Here is a 19,561-nt window from a genome sequence, read left to right on the forward strand (position 1 = left end):
AAAGTCGGTCGTTGGCAGTCCGTTTCTGGCCGGCTAGAAAAACCTGCCCCTGAATACGGAAATCCTTCGGCTTTTTAGGGGTAAACCATATAGGCCGGCCCTCCGAATTCTTATTTAGAATGGGGTTATGGACCTCTTGAAGGTCTATAGAAACCGTAGAGGTCAGTTGACCAACGTCGCCGTTAGAATTCTTAATAACAAGGCCGTTGCTTAGGGGCTTCCTGAGGCTGACCGGCCAGAGGCCTGTAGCTTTCCAGCCGGCTTTGATATTAGATTCAGTCATTCCATAGACCCTGGCTTGCCGGTAGCATTCTAGGAAGGCCCTCTTTTCAGCAACAGTGCCTTCGTCGAAGCCGGAAACAACCTCGTTATGCTTGGCTCTGTACCGGGCTTTTAGAGGGCCGAAAACCGATAAATCCAGGGGCTGGAGAAAGTGGGAGGTGTGGGCTGGTAGAAATAACAATTGTACGTTATTAGAAAAGGCTAGCCACATGAATTCTTCGGTGGTATGACTACCGTGGCCATCTAAAATAAGGAGGCGCTTCTCCGAGGGGGTAGCTGGCCGAGTCTCTGGAAGAAAGATATTGCGGAGCCATGCGACGGCAGTATCATCGTCAGACCAGCCGTTTTCAGTGGGTTTCCACTTCCAGCCCTTAAATGGCTGTAAATCGCGTGGATACCATTGTTGTTGAAGGCTTCCACCTTTGAAAATGACGACTGGGTTCAAATACCGGCCGTCAGCGGAAATACATTCGATAATCGAGGTCCAAATTCGGTCTCCTTTCTTCTTTTTCTGGAATTTCTTTCTTTCCTTAGATCCAACAACCAGGCCGTTATCTCCAATGCCAGAAGCAATGCCAGTTTCATCCATATTATACCTATGCTTGGCTGGAATAGCCTCCACGCCTTGAGGCTTCAAATAGTCAAACCAAGGCCGGATAACGGCCTCACAGGCTCAATCAGCACGGTTTGCATGGCTTCTCCGAGGCCTAATTGTAGAAATAGATGGATTTCTAGCCAAAAACCGGCTAGTCCAGCGTTTTCCGAGGGTCTCGTTATCTTCGAGCATTCTTCTAGCTAGTTTCCGAATTTGGGCGTGGGTTGGAGGGTGACCGAGCGACCCTTGGAATAGAATCCATTCGGTTAAGCGTTCTTCCATAGCCGGAGAAAGCTTTTGATTAAGAATTTGGGCCTTGGAGGCTGGCTCGGAACCACGAACCCGATTAAAGAGAGTAGTAGGGGGGATGCCGTGATTTTCAGCAGAGCTACGGAGTAAGCCGGTTTCTGCATACTCTGCCAGCGCATTCTGCAAATCCAACTGAGTATATCGCTTCATCTTTCATTTCTCAATTGAATGGAGAAAAGAAGATAAGTATTGAAGCAGAATTGGTCGAGTTGCAAGCGATTGAAATAGGTGAGTTGGGTGGCGAGCGGCAAGTCCTTGATGACAAACCTTGTTCCAAATCCAGGGGTGTTCCATAAGCAGACCACCTGACTTATTGTAAAACAGGGGTAATCAATATAGTAGTCTGAACTTTCTTTGTGATCTGTTGGCTCAAAACAAAGAAGGGGCATATTGAGCTAGGGCAACACCAGCAAGAAAGTCACAGGAATATTATCATCAAATATCAATGGAAAAACTGTGTTATAATTACCTAGTTTATTACAACTGGAATACCATCTTCTATAACGCTGATTCTTTCCTAGAGATAAGATCTACGCGTTACTGGGTATCCTCGGTCATCTAAGTCCAAGCGCCTAGAACCCCGGGGTTTCCGGGGGAGTCGGGGACGGCGCGATTCTCGACGACCTCATCCTCGACTACAAAGCTCTAGTCTAAGATGTATACGCAAGCCTCGTGAAGTCTGTTGTGCTGCACACGGGCTGCCTGAACATTATCCGCGTAAGCCAACCGCGCCACCTGTTCGCAAGGCCTTGGGAAGCGTGTATATCATGCATCTGCATCCCAGACTGCGTCAGTTTCCTTTTTCTAGGATCTGGGGAGTTTGACTGCTGCTGGCATACGCTGTGGTCAACTCGTACACATCATTGAACCGCCACCCCGCGAGAACCTACGTGATCAAAACTCACTCGGATGGCTTCTCCGCAGGCTGGCGGATTTGCCAAGGCCAATGCAGGAACCCATATTGAGAAGATTCGGCATCGAACCGCTCCCTCAAGACGTTCTGCGGTCGGAGCACTGCGAGTAGGCGAACGGCATGAACGGAAAGTATTCAAATGAAGAAGAAAGCCGCGGCGCAGACTACTTGTACTTCTGCCCCAATCTGAGTCCGGAATGGCACGAGATGGCCCTGACACTGGGCACTGGCGAGGACGGGCGTGACTACCGTAGCCTAAGGTTCTACCAGTTCGCCCACCATCGCAAGATTTTCGTCGACGACAGTGGATCGTTTGGCCGGGTCCCGGATTCCGCCGAGATTGGAGACCATCTGTGTGTTCTGCTAGGTTGTGACGTTCCTGTGGCTGTGACGCTCCTGTGGCTGTGAGGCAAGTCGGAAATGGTGATTACAACCTCCTGGGGGAGGCTTACGTTCACCATCTGAGGAGGGAAAGGCTATAGCTGCCTTGGAAAGAGGAGAGGCAGAGCTGGAACAATTCCGATTGATATGACTGCCGATGTCACGACCTTATAGTTTAGTTTAGTCAAGGTCACCCCTCAGCCCCTTCCCGTTTTCACGGGGCAAACCATGATTATTAGTATTGCCAATTGGGCTCTAGCTACGACTACTTCCCAGTCACGATCAACTGGAACCGGCACCCAAAACATGCCGCTCAAGAAACTCAATGGCATCGTCAATGCCCTGAGGACTCTGAAACCAATGCCCTCCCTCGGCATACTCCTTCCACTCGACTCGCGCGCCAAAGCTTGCCATAGCATCTCTCAGCAGCCTCCCGTTTTCAACCGCCACAAGCGGATCATCAACGCAATGCTCTAGAAACACCGGCGTGCCGCGCAAGACTGCCGACTCGTCTCCCTCTGCCCGCGCCACCCATGATCCTCCTTCGGCTTCTCCTTCCAGCGGCGCCATCACCTCACGCATCTCACGCAACGTCCTCCCCACAAACGGACACCGCCCACTGAACCCCATCATGGCCGCCAGCCCGCCGGTGCTGCTCGCCTCGGGAGGCAAGTCGGGCATGTTGAAAAGCACGTGAGCGCTCGTGGCCGCGCCCATGCTGATCCCCGCCAAGACGATCCGGTCATAGCGTCCGCTGAGCAATGCGGCCTCGCGTGCCAGGAGACGCTGGATGGCGGGTGTGGCTTCGCGCAGGCCGGGAGCCTGGACCTCTTCACGGCGAGCGAGGTCGCGCACGTTGAAGGTGTCGAACCATTGGCGGAACGGGAGGCGGCGCGGGTCGCTAGCGGTGGGGCGCAGAGGCGCTTGAGGGAATACCCAGCGGAAGGAGGGGAAGGCGGCAACTAGGCTTCGCCCGCGCGAGTCGGTGGACCATTTTAGCGAGGTTGAGAAGTTGGGTGCCGAGTCGCCGCGGCCGTGGAGGAAGATGACTGTGTGCGTGTGTGCAACTGTAGCTGCCGGGTTGATTGTGAAGAGCGTGGTTTCGTCCATGTCTGCTTAATTGTTCTACTCCGAAGCAGAAGGCGGCAAGTAGGTAGGTTGGTGATTGCCATAAGTCCCAACGAAGGAATTACAGATACAGGATAGGTACACATATCAGTGGTTTAGTCTACATGCTGACTAAACAACCCGAAAGTTCAATTCAACCCCACTTCAAAGGCCAAAATAACAGTGCCTATTAGGTAGGTACACGGTGATTGGTTCGGCGTGCCACCCATAGTCTACCCAGGGGAGATGGGAATCTAATATGCTGGCCCCTAAGTTACGAGCGCGTCCCGTTATTCGTAGCCTCGTGTCTTTTCTTCAGAAATATCATCAGTAATTAATTCTCTTGGCATTCAACTAGCAGAGTAAGTACATCAAAATGCCATAATTAGCACGTCGCCGCGCCGCTACACGACGTTATGCCCGGTGTGCTTGTCTACAAACTCGAGAATGGGCTGGATAGTCGTGTCCCATCCTGGAACTTCGGGACTCTAAACAACAATTCTTGTTAGAAAAGTTCGGATTAATGGGAGTCTAGGAGCCCAGCCCAAAAGCTGCCGCAGCCTGCATTGTACTTACCGTGTACTTCTGGTCAAAGACGTGGGGCTCGCCGTCCTCGTAGCGCTCAATGACGGGCACGCCCATCTCCTTGAGTTTCGCGGCCAGGGCGTAGCTCTGCTCGATGGGCACGTCCGTATCGCCGCTGCCGTGTAGAAACGCCGTGGGAGGGTAGGTCTTGCGGCCCTTGGCCGCTTCGTCTTGCAACACCCGGAACGGCGACATGGAGTGGACAAAGGCGGTGAGCTCCTCCTCCGTGGCGAACTTCTCGGGGTGCATGACCGCTTTAAGCAAGCCAGTCCCCTTGCGGCGGAGGGAGCGGTACATGTGCGCCTCGGTCTGCAGGCGGATGCGCCGCGAGAAGCGGAAGTCGGTGCCCCAGCGCCTGCTCAACTCGTCCTCGGACACGTCCGTCACGGCCCAGGGGAGGGCGTCGGTTAGGATCTTGGCAGGGTCGCGGTCGCCGAGGAAGACTTCGAGCTCTTCCTCGGAGAACTCGCCGTCCCAGGGCGCTAGACCCGTTGCTGCGTCATCCTGAGGCGGCGCGCCGAGGACTTGGAAGGCAAGGAAATCGACGAGACCGTAGACGTCAACCACGGCCCTCGGCTGGGGGTCGGGCAGGTGCAGGGCCATCAGGGTGACGAGGTGGCCGCCGGCAGACTCGCCGCACAGGACATAGCGGTTGACGTCGACAGCGGATGGGCCGAGGATGGACTGCAGGTTGGCCCGGCACCAGGCGACGGCCTCAAGGGAGTCGGCGAGCTGGTCGTCGAGGCGGGTCTGGGGTCCGAGGCGGTAGTTGTGCGAGACCAGGTGGTAGCCGCGCTGGCGCCAGCCCGGCACCATCCATGGGAGGGGCACAAAATGATATCCCCCTAACCAGCCACCGCCGTGCGTCCATACGACGAATGGGGCGGGGCCTGAGACGGGGGGGTCGGCAGGCCAGACTCGGACGCCGAGGTCGGTGCCACTGCTTGACCTGAAGTCGTGGTCGCTGAAGCCGGGCGGCACTTCCATTGCAACTAATCCGTAGCAGTCTTGTAATTTGTCGGCGTCGGTTTCTTTTTCCTGCGAGTGGCGTCTTCCCGTGTGTTTGTCAGCTCCAATTGGGAAGGGAAGGGCCGAGGATCAGCTCGGGATCTGCTGCGGGGTCGAGATTACTGTTGTGCTATAGCCGGCATCGTGGACCGGGATCCGCAGCTCCTCTGTCAGACCTTTCGCCTGACTGCCATTTGGCGATCGCCAGTTTCACGGCTGACTGCAGGCATCTGCAAGGTTTGGCAACCCAATAATTGCACGAAGCCGCTATGGCTATTGCCAAATTAGTCGTTTTTGCTTCTTTGCCCGGCTCCGAGAATGTCGTCCGAACGTCCCCTGGGCTTGATCTTTTGGTGCCACTTGATGCCATGCCAATATGCCATTGCCACTGCCCAAGACAATACCAAGCCCGATGATTATCTTGGTCCGAGACCACAACCAATGCCTGCACGCCTTGTCAGGAAGGGGCCGTCGTTGCGGGCCCAGGGTCTGCGGATCTTCCCTCACTCCCGTTCTTATCGCGAGGAAAGAAACTTGGCGACAGGGGCTGATGTAGAAAGGTGTGCACACCAAAAGCTTAAATCCATCGTCATCGAGATACCCGACGGGTTGCAGCCCTCCCTGGGCGGGTACGGGCAAGGGCGGTGGACTTCGGTTGGCTAGCCGCCGATCAGATGCCGACCCCCAGCAGACTCTCTGGTCGTGCGTGGCTGGTGGGTGGCCGCAAGTGCGGTCGGAATTGAGTTCAACACTAAGGCTCGTTCGGGGAGAAGCGTGGGATGGGAAACGTCTAGTTTGGAACCATGGTTCGCTTCAAGCTCCCCCACCCATTGAATGGGTAAGACAAACTCGCTCAGATCAAGTTCGACGACCGGAGGAGCAGTTCGACGGATACGGATCGCGGGGTACGTATGTTGTGTTTGGACTTTTGTGCAACTCACGACAAGCCCCGAGAATGTTGTGGTCTGTGGGCGACGGCGACACGCGGCCCTGAGGACGACGCCCGCGACGGACGAAAAGCACAGTGGGGGTTCAATGAGTTCAGCTGGTTGGGCCACTGAGTATCTCTCTTTCAGCCTCATGTTGCTGAATTCGGCCACTGTACCGACAAATTTATCGGCAACGTGCATGCCACATGCATGTCCGCACAGAAATCGGGTTCTTCTGCCAGTGCCAACTCCTTTAAGTTTGCTTTGGAAATTGAAGTCCATTCGCGCCACGACTGCCGCCCGTGCTTGCTTATCTCTCCATGCGAGAGTGATGATCCGCGCCTGCCCTCGTGGACCAAGGCACCCCTTTTCTAGGGAAGGAACGGCCAAGAAATCACGCTGCGACTTCCGTCAGACTGACTTCAAGTGCGCCCACACCTGCGTGCTGCAGCTACCCTACCTTATGTTCTACTTGACTTGACCTTAAGGGTCTCTCTCTGTCATTGCGAACTAAACTGAAAGAAAAACTAACATCCAATCCCCGCCATCTCGATCCATACATTCTATATCCATGATTCCGCAATAGGGATTAACCCATTTCGCCATCTACAATGAGATGGCAACTGCCTCGGAAGTTTCCCCTTTCCCCTTTCTGTCTGCGTATTTTTTTTCTCTGACGCGCAACGCCACGCACCCCCCACTGGAACATTGGCAGTTCTCGTAACGCCACGTTCATTTCGACCTGCAAGAGGCGTCCACTTCAACCACTCACCACAGTCTTCGCGCCTCAGCCTATCTAGCGGCGTCTGCAGGTGCCATCATCGACTGTTCAATAATAGCGCCCTAGCATGCGGCCGCCGCATTCCTCTGCCCATGCCCCTTCCGCTACCAGGTCTCTCCCATCGAGGCCTGTCAGGCTGGCCGAGTCGCAATCACAACATCTTGGCTGCGCGGCAATCCGAATAAGCATAGAACTCGACATTTCCCACATCCGCAGTCGACCGCAGTCTTCGCGCCGTCCGATGTCGTACTAGGCGGCCCTCACCGTCTGCATGTTCCTGACACCATGCATGCTATGCATGGGGACTTCATGGAGGCGGGGGGTATTGGTCAATGGTCGGGCACAGGCAAGGGGACGGCGTCCTTCTAGGTCGGGCTCCCGGGACAGGTCTCGCCAATCGCGACGTGGACTGCATTGCATACGCAGGTCCCATCTCGCCGCTATTCAACATTGTAAAAGGCGCTGATCAGGGATAAAAATGCATTCCATCTTGGCGACCTAGCATGGCTAGCCTGGGAGTACCTTGCAGAGGCTACACAATATCGGCCGCCTCGCCATGACCGTGGCTTGCCGGCCCTTCTCGACGAAATGGCCGAACCCTGACGCCTTCGGGGCCATATTGTCCGACGATCCCACGCCTGTCTAAGCCATCGCCGCCCTCAAAACCCGCCGCCACCCCCCGCCGGAATTCTGGCTGTCGGTCTTGGCATCGTCATTCTTTTGCTCTGGGCCTCACTCCTTAGTCTCGTTTTTTTCTTCACTGTTCTGTTCATAGTCGTTCACTATCGTTCGTTCGTTAATCGTCTCGGCGGAGATCATCTCACATTCCCCACATTCGTTTCGGCCATGAGGCACTGGTGTGTGACAGCGCTCGCCGCGCTGCTCCCGGCGCTGGTCAGCTCCGTTCAGATCACGGACTCGCTGCGAGATGCCGTATGCCATGCCTCCCCGTGCTCAAGGCCACAATGTTATCTAAAACTCGAGCAGGCATAGCTAACTCACAGCAGGATACTGCTCAGTCTGGCTACCTGCCATGCCATAACGTGGACCCCGCCAGGGTCAGCAGCTACACGCGAATCTGGCAGACGGTGTTTCAGACAAACGAGTATTTCTTGGCCAAGCCTCTGACCTGGACACCACCTGGCTCCTCAGATGAGGTCGTCATCGTCGTGTCCAACTTCAATACCGTGCGCGTGCTCAATAGCGCTACCGGAGTCGTCCAAGCGCAACGCACAGTCATGGCCCCGTTCATGGCCTACGACTCCAACTGTGGAGACATACTATACTCGATCGGTATCACGGGAACCCCTTATATTGATCCTGTCACGGACATCATGTACTTCTTTGCTAAAGGTTACAAGGACGGAACGGGTCCCGGCGATCCCAACAATCCCGGGTCTGGCGCCATCAACGGTCTGTGACAACCCCTTTCTTCCCAATTCCCTGGAGACGGTGTGTACTGAAACTAGGCTCAATCTAGGCATCTATAAAATGTACGCCGTTCGGTTGCCTAGCCTGGCCGACGTGCAAGCCTTCCCCGTTGTCATCGACGGCAAGTATGCCGACAACGATCACGCTCGCTACTTTGTTGGGGGCACTGTGCTGCAGCGGCCCTCGCTTTTGTCTGTTGGCAACAACATCGTCGCCGGTTTCGGCGGCCATTGGTGTGTTGCAACGGTTCCCAATCCTATACCCCTCTCCTTGGGCTCCTTCGACTAACGGCGTCACAGTGACAATTTCAACTACACTGGAATGCTTGTGACCGTTTCCAAAACGTCGGGCGTCGGTGTTACGGCCGTGCAGGCCATGGTCGCCGCTCCTGGAGCGCCAAGCCCACAGCCACTCGATATTCAGGTACAACAAGGCGGCAAGGCTGGTATCTGGATGTCAGGATCGGGTATAGCCTCCGATGGCGGCAACCGTATCTTTTTCTCAACTGGGTAAGTTGAAAGTAGGATACCTCCGCTCGGAGCAGGAGGCAAGACGGCTGACACGAGCATACAGAAACGGCCGCGGTTCCGGAGAGAACAGCGGGACGACTCCAAAGAGCGGCAAGACCTACCTGAGCACGCTGGAGCAAGCTGCGGTTGCCTTCAATGTCGATCCCGCCTCGGGTGGCTTGGTGCAATCGGATTGGTTCGAGACTGCTACCTTTGATACCTACAACGGAGGTGATCGTGATATTGGCTCGTCGGCTATAGCCCTTCTGGATCCTACTACCTTCAACGGGGCAGGCGTGGCACGCATAGCCGTAATGGGCAGCAAGGCAGGTATTGTTTACATAATGAACGCAGACAATCTCGGCGGGTTCCGAATGGGTGAGTCAAGTGTCGATGTTAGGTAATTATTGAAGGCTACATATGACTGACCTCGTGCAGGAGCCGGAGGTTCCGACGCAATCCTACAGACTTTCACTCTGTCGGGCTCATTTTTTGGCGGTATAGCTAGTTACCCCTTGGAGGGAGGCTACCTATAGTATGTTGAGGGTATGAATCCAGCCTGCGTCCAGTCTTACGGGCTAACACGCTTGCCTAGTCTTGTGGCAACGGGCGGACCCATTTACGCCTACTCATTCAGCAGAGATGGGAGCGGGAAGCCAGTCTTCACCCTCGCCGGCCAGACTGCCCAGACATTTGCCGGTCAGGCGAGCCCGGTTGTCACCACCTTGCATGGCAGGCCTGGGACAGGAACTGTGAGTTGTGCTGGAGCAATGATAGACACCGTTGCAGACCCTGACATGATATCATAGCTCTGGATATCCGACATCAATACCGGTGTAATGGCCTTTCAAGCTGTACCCGTCGGTGGCGTTCTGCAACCCATACCGTTTTTCGCGACCGGTCGACTCTCCAAGTTCCAACGCCCGACCTTTGGCAACCAGCGGCTCATCACGTCACGGCAGCAGACTGTCGTTGCATTGGCGCCTCCTGGTACCATTGCACCACAACCGCCGGCAACTTGCTCCCTGGTTGGATCTTCCCAGCCATCATCCAGCTCAACGTCGACGAGCTCTTCCAGATCATCATCAACCACATTGTCGTCGACGGCCTCGTCTTCGACATCTTCGTCATCTTCATCTAGGTCCTCGTCGTCGTCCACGTCGTCTTCCTCGTCAACATCTCGGTCGTCAAGCTCCAGCACGACTGTTGTGACGACATCTAGTTCTTCAAGTAGTACCAGCTCTAGCAGATCAACGTCGTCCTCGTCCACCAGCTCTGCGCCTTACCCAAGCTACACAAACACGCCCATTCCAAAAGGCAAGATCGTCACTTACAACTGGAACATAACCTGGGTTTCGGCTTCTCCAGATGGGTTCAGGCGGCCGTTTGTCGGAATCAACGGGCAGTGGCCGTGCCCACCCATCAAAGGCAACGTTGGCGATATCATCAAGATCAATCTAGTAAACATGCTTGGCAATCAAACAACCACACTTCATTTCCACGGCCTCTTCCAGCAGAACACGACCTATGAGGATGGACCTGCCATGGTCAATCAATGCCCTATCCCCCCAGGTTCTTGTAAGTACTACGACGACCCGAGCATAGGAAACATAGGGCTAACATAGATGCAGCGTTTGTTTACCAGTTCAATGTAAGTGATCTTAATTCGCAACGCATGGAACACGTCTAACTCGAAACAGCTCTGGCAAGCCGGAACTTACTGGTACCATGCCCATGTCGGTGGCCAGTACATCGGTGAGTTACTTTGTGCAATGTGAAGGGCGAGTATTGGTTCCTAACCGCCGGTGTAGATGGCCTACGAGGTCCCCTAATCATCAACGACCCGAAGGCGCCATGGACCATCCCGAATACGCCATACAAGGTCGACCAGGAATACACATTGACACTCAGCGACCTGTATCACAAGCAGGCGCCGTATCTCATTCATTATTACCTATCGGCGAACAATACTGACACGACAGGCGGCGCTGAGCCTGTCCCAAACTCCAACTTGATCAATGAGGCACAGAATGTCCAGTTTGCCATGACGCCTGGCAAGACGTACTTGTTCCGCATCATCAACATGGGCGCCCTTGCTGGGCAGTATCTCCAGTTTGATCAGCATGATATGCAGATTGTCGAGGTCGATGGAGTGTACACGTTGCCGCAGACGGTTAGCCAGCTGTTCGTTGCAGTCGCGCAGCGATATGCGGTAATTGTCAAGGCCAGACCGGCGGCTACCCAGAACTTTGCAATCGTCTCCCAGTTCAACGTGGACATGTTCGGCTCGTCGGTTACGCCGCCCAACATGAACCCGACATGCACCGCATATCTCGTATACGATGGCAGCAAACCGCTCCCGGCTCCTTTCACACTGACACCGCAAGTGTGGGACGACTCGCGCTTGGTTCCCTGGGACAAGCATACTTTGATTGATGGCCCAAATGTCCGAACGATTGCGTTTACGGCAGACTTTGGCGTAGACAATGCTGGGTCGACTCGCGGGTTCCTGAGTAGTTTTACCTACGTGTCGCAAAAGGTTTATTGCCTCCCACCTCCATACTGTGCCCATATCTAACGATGTGTACGTCTAGGTCCCAACCATGTTCACGGCACTGACAGCTCCGCCCGACTATGTAATGAACCCTGCTATTTACGGCCACGTCAACCCGCGCGTATTGACGTTCAACTCGATTGTCGAAATCGATCTCAACAATCACGATACGCGCGCACACCCCTTCCACTTGCACGGACACAACTTCCAGGTCATTAACCGCGGCGAGGGCGGGACTCTGTGGCCGGGTCTTGACACGACGCCGCAGTACCCGATGCGACGAGACACTGTTGTTGTCTATGGCGGCTCTTCGGTGACGATCCGATTCGTCGCCGACAACCCGGGCATTAACCTGTTCCACTGCCACACGGAATGGCACGTCGAGAGCGGGCTGACGGCGACGTTTATCGAGGCGCCCGACGTCCTCCAGGCCTACAAGCCGTACATTCCTAACAGCCATAAGAATGTATGCGACGCTCTGGGGATATCGCGCAAGGGCAATGCCGGCGGCAACTCGAAGAACTGGCTCGACCTCAGCAATGCCAACACGGAGCCCGAGGATCCGAACCTATACTACGGCGCCATGACTGCGCCACCGCCTCCGGACAACTAATGTGTCGGCTGGTGATGTGTTTCATCAGCTATTCTTCTTGGCAGCGGCACTACTCATTGGGCTGAGCGTGCTGGCTTCTGATTCTTATTTGAATTCTATCGATTAGTAGTGCAGAAGGAAGCAGATAGAGCACCTTGTACACAATACTTTTGCCTCTAGGGTTATAGCCTTATTGTGAGTTACTTATATATGCGAGGGAATAGATGGGAAGGTGTGTCAGTATTTATTTTTCTCCTCTCCTTCTATTTAGTAACCGAGCATGAGGATGCCAACTGAGAGTGACGAGTACACTAGAGCAGGGTATTTGCTGGTAATCAATGCAGAATTTATATAATTTGGTGGCAGAGGCTCAGCGTCACTTCGCGGGTGGGAATGGCAGGCTTGAGGTGGTCCCGTAATGGAAGCGAGGCGTGAGTGAAGGAGAGGGCCAGGCAGCTTCAGGGCATGGAAACTGGCCACAAAGCGGCGTAGCCATTTGGTCGCCAGACGCCCGTGTGCCGCTATGCCGCATGCAACCTCGCTAAGCGCCGCCCAAGGAATCAATTTAGTTGGCCGCTGTTGGCGGCTTGCCGATGGGGCACAGTCAGCCTCACAGCCTTCCACCTAGACACGGTGCCTGGGTGGATGTCGGCCACCGATTGTGGGGTGTGCCATTTAGGGTCCCTATGGTCGATGGCGGCGAGCTAGACTCGGCTGCGGATGGCTGGCCGCGCTAGCCGGCAGCACACAGCCCGATGCGGCAGGCCGTGAAACACGACGAGACCTGCTCAACAGACGCGCCATTGGCACTCGGGAGAGGCTAGCAGCGGGCCAAGAAACATTTCAGCACTTGCTTGCCGTGGTGTTTGTTGGCAAATTAATTAATTATCACAGCACACAAAAGGGATCTGGGCGTGCCCTGCACATATCACATCAAGCGGGGACCCTCTCTGCCCGCAACGGCAAGCAGCCGGCAGGCAATATGGTTATGCGCTGTTAGCTGGTCGATTGAGCTCGGATCTTTGGAGTCGCACGCACGCACGCAGTGTCACCAACAGCTGCGAAAAGCATTTTCGTGGTCCATGCTTACACCCCCTGCGACGTGTGAAACACCGCCCCCAGGGCCCAGATTGGCAAATAGTCTTGGCTGGTTAGTTCTAGTGGTGGTCGTCAGGTCCGTAAACATATCGGTGTCTCTACGTTATTCAAATTGCTAGGGTGCAATGGGGCCTGCAAACATGCACCATACAGGGCGAGCCAGATCCCTCTGGGTTACTAGGACTAGACCAGAATAGAGTGTGGAGTCAGCCAGAGTTTGAGAGAAAGAGCTGGGCCGCCTGACTACCAGTATGCGCCATTGGTATACATGGAAGGATTTTGTTCGGCTCCCGCCAAGCCCGACAGCTCGCGGCGTAGCCCACGCCCCCACCCAGGCTGGCCGTGTTAACTAAATGAGCCACGACAGGCGTGGTGGATTGGGGACCTTTGGGTCGGGCGCCTGCTCGCCTTCTTATACACTCCCTTGGAACGCGGCGGCCTTGCCACTGGCAGACTGAAATTCTCGCCTGGTTCCTCTTGCCATCTCGCCTCCGAGTCTGTTGTCTCGCCTCTCGAGTTAAGATAGCTGGTTCCGGCTATAGGCGCTCACCCGGGGACATGTCCGGGATGCGAGACTACGAGGGCCTCCAGGCTACCAACCTGTCGTCGGCCGGCAGCGGGCTGCATCTCGCCGACCCGGCGCGCCCGTCCCCGACCGCCTACCCAACGGCCTACCCGCCCACCTACCCGGCTAACTACCCGCCCAACTACGAGACATATCACGCCGCCCAGTTCAAGCACGAGCTGATGAGCCATCAGCTGCCGCCGCTGCCGCCGCGGACGCCGAAGATTTTAGGGCTGCGGAGGACGACCTTCTTTCTGTCGCTCAGCAACATCCTGCTGGCCATTGCCCTGGTCGTAGTGGCCGTCGTGCAGAGCCAGACGCTAGTGCCCAAGCACAGCCAGGAGGCCCTAGCGCTGGGGAACAACGCGACTACCGATAATGGGGGATCCCAAAACACAGGGTCCCAGGGAGGCGGATCTCAGGGCGGAACATCTCAGGGCGGAACATCTCCAAACGGAGGAGCGCAGAACGGAGCAGGACTAACGGGTTCGTCGTCATCAGTATCGGTTTCGGTGTCGTCGTCGTCGTCATCATCCCCACCTGTAGCCGGCCAAACGAGCCCTCCCGCGGGAGCAGCAGCCACCACACCGGCCAAAACAGACGTAAACTCGCCAGCCAAATCGGACACGCCAGCCAAATCAGGCACGGACACAGACACAACAGTTAAGCCGGACACAGACCCGTCAGCCAAGTCAGCAGGCACACCCTCGCCATCAGTTAAAACAGACTCGCCATCGCCGCCGTCGCCGTCATCCTCGTCCGCCGCCGCGATCAAGCGCTCCTCGTCGACACCCGCGCCAGTGGCCACGCCCGGCAACTACCTCGGCTTCGAGCCGAGCCAGGCGGGGCCGCCGGCGGGCTCGCTGCCGGGGGCCACGACGCCCGAGTGCCCGGCCGTCAGCCTCAGCAACTACTCGCCGCCGGGCAGCAACCTGGTGTTCAAGCGCAGCTGCGAGACGGACACGGTCGGCGAGACCATGGGCTACTTCCCCATCCGCTCCATGGTCGACTGCATCACGCTGTGCGCCTACCTCAACACGTTCCCCAGTTCTGTTATGGGCAAATGTGTTGGTGTGGTCTGGGTGTATTCCGGCCTCCAGGGCGCGGCGAACAACTACTGCTACCCCAAGAACACGACCGGCGCGAACAGGGCTGCGGCCGGGATCGAGACCGCGTTTTTGCTGGATTGATTGATTAGTTTTCTCGGGTGTCTCGGGTGTTGGGGTGAGACGAGATGATACGAGATGACTGACTGATATAATGTGGTGACGGGTGAAAAAATCCTTGAACCCTTTCGACAAGTTGCTTTCTATTTCACACTCACGTGTGGAACTTGTGTGATTTACACTTTCAATTCGGCATTGTTTTGACGCAGCGCAGAGCTGGAGGTTGGTCAGTGAACTGCATGCTCCAGCCGTTTCCTTTCTCTGCTTTCATTCACATCCCAGGTCTTTTTTCTCTCGGGCTTCCAATTCCAAAACAGACTCCATGTTTTCTTTTGGTTCTGTTGGAATGTTTCAAGCAGAAGGGCCTCGAAGGTTCTAGATAGAGACTTCGCCACCCACTTCGCCACCACAATAGTTATAAGAAGGGGCTTTCTGGCACTGCTAGAAAGCTAGAGAGAAGAACACACATCTACAATCCATCACTTGAACCACCAGCTTTCGGCGTACAGTTACGCCCTGTTGATTCAAGTACCGGTACCCTGGTGAATCCAATAGGTTCTTCGTTCATGGCTCGCAGCTCTCCCTCTTGTCAAATTGTATAATCACCTACCTATGTATATTGCCCCAGTCCCTAGCCGGCGAGACGGCGTGTACGAATTCACCAGGGTGTCCATGACCCGCTTCCTCGTTGATTTTAGTTATTTTGTGTAATTACCTATTTTCAGTGCCCCTCAATCAGCCACCCTTAGCCCTCACACCTTGCTCTTGCCCGACCGCGCCGTCATCACAGTCAAGGTATGCACGAACCGCAGCTTCCCTCCCTCAACGCGGAACTCGTGGCTGTCGGGGATGCCCGAGAAGCTCAGGAATACGTCGACCGCGCCGACCGTCTCGTCAATGACATAGCGCCGGTCGACCAGCGCCACGCCGCTCGGGATCCCAACATTACAACTATCGTTGGGCCCGCCGTTGCCCGTGTACGACCCACCCTCGAGCCGCGCGCACGGCTTGCCCCACGGCACCACCACGCTCTTGTTGGCGAAGATGTCGCAGTAGGCGTCCGCGGCTGCCTGGATCACGGCGCGCGAGTCGCGCTTGCCCGCCGCAATCTCCCCCCAGTCCTCCTTCTTCGCCCAATTCAGCGTGCCTGTCGCGTTGAACAGCCAGTCGCCCTTGGCCGTCGTCAGCGCGTCCACCTTGGCGATGCCGCCAGACGCAGAAAAATGCATCTGGAACCCCAGCACGTACGGCTTCGTGCCGGATGCCGAGATGAGCTCCGTGTACGTCGCGCACTGCGTCGTGTCGAGGCTGCTGCGGCTGTGGTCGATCTTGAGCGCTGTCGCGAGGATCCCTGTTTTGAGCGTCCCCGCCTTGAAGTTCTCCGTGTAGGTGAGCCCGTCGGCTGCTTTTAGCAGCGATGGGTTGCCTACTACTTGGGCGGCGACTAGGCTGTCGGCGCCCGCTTGCAGCGTCTCGCGCGTGCAGTCGGCTGCGAGCGCGCTGCTGCTGCCGCATAGGGCGGCGAGGGCGAGTGTGAGCAGCATCTTGGTTTTGTCTGGCTGGCTGGCTGGCTGCTTGTCATGGGGTTTTTTGCGGGTGTTGGGCAGGTACCGGCGAGCGGTGGCGTGGCATGGACCGGGTGGTATATATACCGGCTTCTATTTTGAGGGTCGGCACTGGATAATGTCTGTCTGTCTGTCTGGCTTGTCTGTCCTGTCTGTCCTGTCTGTCGTGGCGGACGGATAATTGGGGCGGCTGTCATGACATATGAGGCTTGGCAGTGGTTTCTGACGGGAGATGAGGCCCGCCTCGGCAGTTTGTGAGGCTGGTGATTGGTAGGTTCAGTGGTAGCCCATCTATATATATACAATAACGCGCGCGCCTGGACGAGCTCGGGTGATTGCCGTGGCGATGCGATGCGTTGACAATTATGAGCTTTCATCTGGGTACCCCCATCTAAAAATCGGCGTACCCCCTGGGGGTCATTGACAGCTGCCAAAGTAGGGACCGCTTTTTATATGGTAAAATGCCGTATTTCCTAGCAGCCACGCAACTGGCGGTAAAATGGTATTTCACGATTTTACCGGCCTAAAATAGGCCCCGAGTATCTCAACTGCCAGCAGCTGGCAAGGAACCCCGAGGGGGTACGCCGAATTTCGGATCAAAGCTCATAATTATCTAGTTTGAGGGCTTGTGGTCTTGCGGTCTTGGTTTGGGATGAGGCCTAAAATTTGCTACACGACGGTTGCAGAACAAATATGTTCGATGAGGCCGTTTCCGCCCCCATTTCTGTGCATCTTGCGGGTTCTGGTCTGGTTGTTGCGTTGGAACTGGGTATCTGAGATGGGCGGTAACCAAAGTAACAACGAACAGCATGTGTGAGTAGAGGAGAACTGCATGGTTGGCGCTGGTCTTTTATCCATGTTGTTGTCTGCATTGCCTCGAGGGGAAGGAATTAGCTCTGCGAACGTTGACTTTGGATGTTGCGCTTGAAATTAGGAACGACGAATGTGCATTATCTTAGTATCATCAGACGAAACTCAAGCGACTTTTTGGTTAGCGCATATGGCCACTTTTGGGGGAACCTTCTCTCCCGGCTCAACCTCGGCTCAGCCTAGCATCAGCCCTCATCAGCCTGGATCAGCTTTCTGCTCACCCTTTGGCTGAGCAGCCCTCTAAGTCTCCTCCTGGTCCTATTTCTAGGGCACTTTACACTTTGATTACTCCTTGACGGCTTCTCTCTGTACAGTACCTTATAAGTCATGTAAACTTTAACCGAGAGGCCTCCTTCTCGGACAGAGTCACATATCCTGTCCCCTTAGACACAGACCCTTGGTTTGGTCTCTAGGATACGGGCTCTAGACCCGAGCCCTGCTACATACAGTAGGAGTCATACTTGAAGCAATGTGCCTTGCCCTAGGTTCCAATGGTCCTCAACTCTCCCGCAAAGAGCGCCAAAATGCTGAACGACCTTCGTTAAGGCATGTCTCGCGAGAGCCTGGCCACCAAAGCTTCAGGGAGGCACTGAAGAAGTGTCTATAACTATTCGGGCGGACAACATATACCGCCAGTGCCTAGAGGTATCCTCATGCTCTATCGCCCGTATTGACAAGGGTAAACCCTCGGGTAATGAGCTCACCAGCAGCAATTCCGGCGCACCAGTCCATCATGAACCCTTCTTTTGGAGCGTATCTGAAAAATCCCAAGACATCCCCGTCCTTTTTCCAGATGGCACTGCCACATATTTCTTCAGGAAGGTTGATTGCTGAGTCTTGGCCTAGGTAGTACCAGGCTGTGAAGACCCACTGCTGTTCTGGTGAGCCGTCGTCACTGGGGACTGCTTGGAATGACGACTTCATTAACATCCCTTCGATGCAGCCGGTGTCGGGCGAATCCAAGTAAACCATATCGCCGGTTTGACATTCCTTGGTCAGGGTGAGTTTTTTGAGCCAAACAGGCTGCGGAGTATCGTCGTTCTAGAATGTAACGTTGGAGAACGATTCCGTGTCCCGCAGCTTGACGAGCGCGACGTCTGTGTGTGAAACTTCCATGATAAGCTCGCCAATCTAGCGGCCATTGCCAGGTAGTCCATGGAAGACTTGCGTGCCATATTCGCCAGAGAATCCATGCGAGGCCACAGTCATGAATTCGTTACCAACTCTATCCTTCAACAGAACGCCAGTCGTTGTCGAGATAAACATGCCGGAGCCGCCTGGCAGGTAGGAAGATGTTACTCTCAGCCTGGGCTGTAGGGTGTCGTACTGGCTGTCGTCCGGATTCCCTGGAGTTGGATCGAGAAGACGGCGAGCTTGCGGTGCGGGCGGTCTTCCCATCTCATCATCGAACAAGTAGACACAGCTGATGTTTGCTGCTTGGCACGGCAGTTTGCTGAAATCAGTATCACGGTGCTTCAAGACGATGTATACAAAGTCGCCCCAGTATATGACTTCGGTAATCGAGACTCCTAGGCCTTCGAAGTGGTCCTTGATGATGTGGAACAGCGGCTTCCAATCCTCCATATCTCGGCCGTTTCGGTCTTCAGCGATGGAACCATTCCTGACGAACAATCCTTATCAGTGGTATAGGACCCCGGCCCATCTCCAGAGAGAGGTAAAGAGGAAGTCCGGCCATGGTAAGCGGCCAAGGCTTCGGCGGCAGCGTACGTAGCTGGAGGTAAATAAACGTACGGTCGCTTGAAATACCTGTCGTTCCTGGAAAGATGCTTGACATCATATCTCGCTTTTTGGAGTCCCACATGGCGCTAGGGTCGTCTCGGAGGTCGAACGGCAAGATAAGGTGCCGCACCGGAGGTGGCATTTGGAGATCCTGTGCTGGCGTGCCTTCCGTGCCTTGGAAGAGTGGCTTTTGTTCGGTACGTCCTTACAAAGGCGACCTGTGGTCTAGAGAATCAGGGTAGCATTATCACTCTGTAGGAGGGGATGCGAAGTGCTTACCGATAAGTTAGGTGGGGGGGTAGGCGAACACTACTGATTTAGAACATTCTGTATAAGCAGGAGTCCCAACTAACCCTCCAACAAAAGAAAGGGTGATCTTTTTATTTACAAAACTTCAATACAATCTTTGATATCCTCTGAATCATCCGCTTCTTCCGCATCTTCTAAAACCTCTGCTGCACGCCCTACAGCTCTCTGGGCCTCACGAATAGTCTGAATATTCGCAAAGGTGGTATTTGGATCTTCTTCAACCTTCTTCTTCTTTCTGGCTCTTATTGATTCGAGAGTGTGTTCTAGACCTT

At 55.1% G+C, this 19,561-nt stretch overlaps 8 protein-coding genes across 8 annotated transcripts; 4 read left to right on the top strand and 4 right to left on the bottom strand.

Annotated features, from left to right (window-relative positions):
• Positions 1-2,658: 2,658 nt before the first annotated feature.
• On the bottom strand, positions 2,659-3,590 carry B0T26DRAFT_849410 (phospholipase/carboxylesterase family protein; the record flags this gene model as incomplete). Its single annotated transcript, XM_060447624.1, has 1 exon — positions 2,659-3,590. One exon carries the CDS (start codon positions 3,588-3,590, stop codon positions 2,763-2,765), a length of 828 nt encoding a protein of 275 aa, XP_060301625.1. The 3' UTR covers positions 2,659-2,762.
• A 401-nt stretch (positions 3,591-3,991) lies between these two features.
• On the bottom strand, positions 3,992-5,159 carry B0T26DRAFT_673248 (Alpha/Beta hydrolase protein; the record flags this gene model as incomplete). The annotated part of the gene is made up of 2 exons (XM_060439574.1): positions 3,992-4,075; positions 4,164-5,159. The coding sequence occupies 2 exons, from the start codon at positions 5,157-5,159 to the stop codon at positions 3,992-3,994; spliced, it is 1,080 nt and encodes a 359-aa protein (XP_060301626.1).
• A 170-nt stretch (positions 5,160-5,329) lies between these two features.
• On the top strand, positions 5,330-6,572 carry B0T26DRAFT_185047 (uncharacterized protein). Its single transcript, XM_060433639.1, has 2 exons — positions 5,330-5,667; positions 5,741-6,572. The coding sequence occupies exons 1-2, from the start codon at positions 5,499-5,501 to the stop codon at positions 6,172-6,174; spliced, it is 603 nt and encodes a 200-aa protein (XP_060301627.1). The 5' UTR covers positions 5,330-5,498; the 3' UTR covers positions 6,175-6,572.
• Positions 6,573-7,546: 974 nt separating this feature from the next.
• On the top strand, positions 7,547-9,514 carry B0T26DRAFT_185026 (uncharacterized protein). Its single transcript, XM_060433638.1, has 7 exons — positions 7,547-7,823; positions 7,898-8,303; positions 8,371-8,554; positions 8,621-8,830; positions 8,895-9,208; positions 9,269-9,376; positions 9,426-9,514. Exons 1-6 carry the CDS (start codon positions 7,737-7,739, stop codon positions 9,364-9,366), a joined length of 1,299 nt encoding a protein of 432 aa, XP_060301628.1. The 5' UTR covers positions 7,547-7,736; the 3' UTR covers positions 9,367-9,376; positions 9,426-9,514.
• On the top strand, positions 9,194-12,329 carry B0T26DRAFT_185001 (Cupredoxin). The gene is made up of 7 exons (XM_060433637.1): positions 9,194-9,365; positions 9,426-9,582; positions 9,640-10,408; positions 10,462-10,481; positions 10,531-10,585; positions 10,642-11,369; positions 11,425-12,329. Exons 3-7 carry the CDS (start codon positions 9,670-9,672, stop codon positions 11,995-11,997), a joined length of 2,115 nt encoding a protein of 704 aa, XP_060301629.1. The 5' UTR covers positions 9,194-9,365; positions 9,426-9,582; positions 9,640-9,669; the 3' UTR covers positions 11,998-12,329.
• Positions 12,330-14,543: 2,214 nt separating this feature from the next.
• B0T26DRAFT_699274 (uncharacterized protein) lies at positions 14,544-15,180 on the top strand. The gene has a single exon (XM_060441461.1). The coding sequence runs from the start codon at positions 14,617-14,619 to the stop codon at positions 14,827-14,829; it is 213 nt and encodes a 70-aa protein (XP_060301630.1). The 5' UTR covers positions 14,544-14,616; the 3' UTR covers positions 14,830-15,180.
• Positions 15,181-15,557: 377 nt separating this feature from the next.
• Positions 15,558-16,349, bottom strand: B0T26DRAFT_639347 (uncharacterized protein; the record flags this gene model as incomplete). Its single annotated transcript, XM_060437128.1, has 1 exon — positions 15,558-16,349. One exon carries the CDS (start codon positions 16,347-16,349, stop codon positions 15,558-15,560), a length of 792 nt encoding a protein of 263 aa, XP_060301631.1.
• Positions 16,350-17,891: 1,542 nt separating this feature from the next.
• B0T26DRAFT_739017 (uncharacterized protein) lies at positions 17,892-19,122 on the bottom strand (the record flags this gene model as incomplete). Its single annotated transcript, XM_060443657.1, has 5 exons — positions 17,892-18,281; positions 18,327-18,371; positions 18,405-18,470; positions 18,540-18,874; positions 18,993-19,122. The coding sequence occupies 5 exons, from the start codon at positions 19,120-19,122 to the stop codon at positions 17,892-17,894; spliced, it is 966 nt and encodes a 321-aa protein (XP_060301632.1).
• Positions 19,123-19,561: the final 439 nt, after the last annotated feature.

Source organism: Lasiosphaeria miniovina, assembly GCF_030549165.1.
Source record: "Lasiosphaeria miniovina strain SMH2392-1A chromosome Unknown B0T26scaffold_2, whole genome shotgun sequence".
Classification (NCBI taxonomy): domain Eukaryota; kingdom Fungi; phylum Ascomycota; class Sordariomycetes; order Sordariales; family Lasiosphaeriaceae; genus Lasiosphaeria; species Lasiosphaeria miniovina.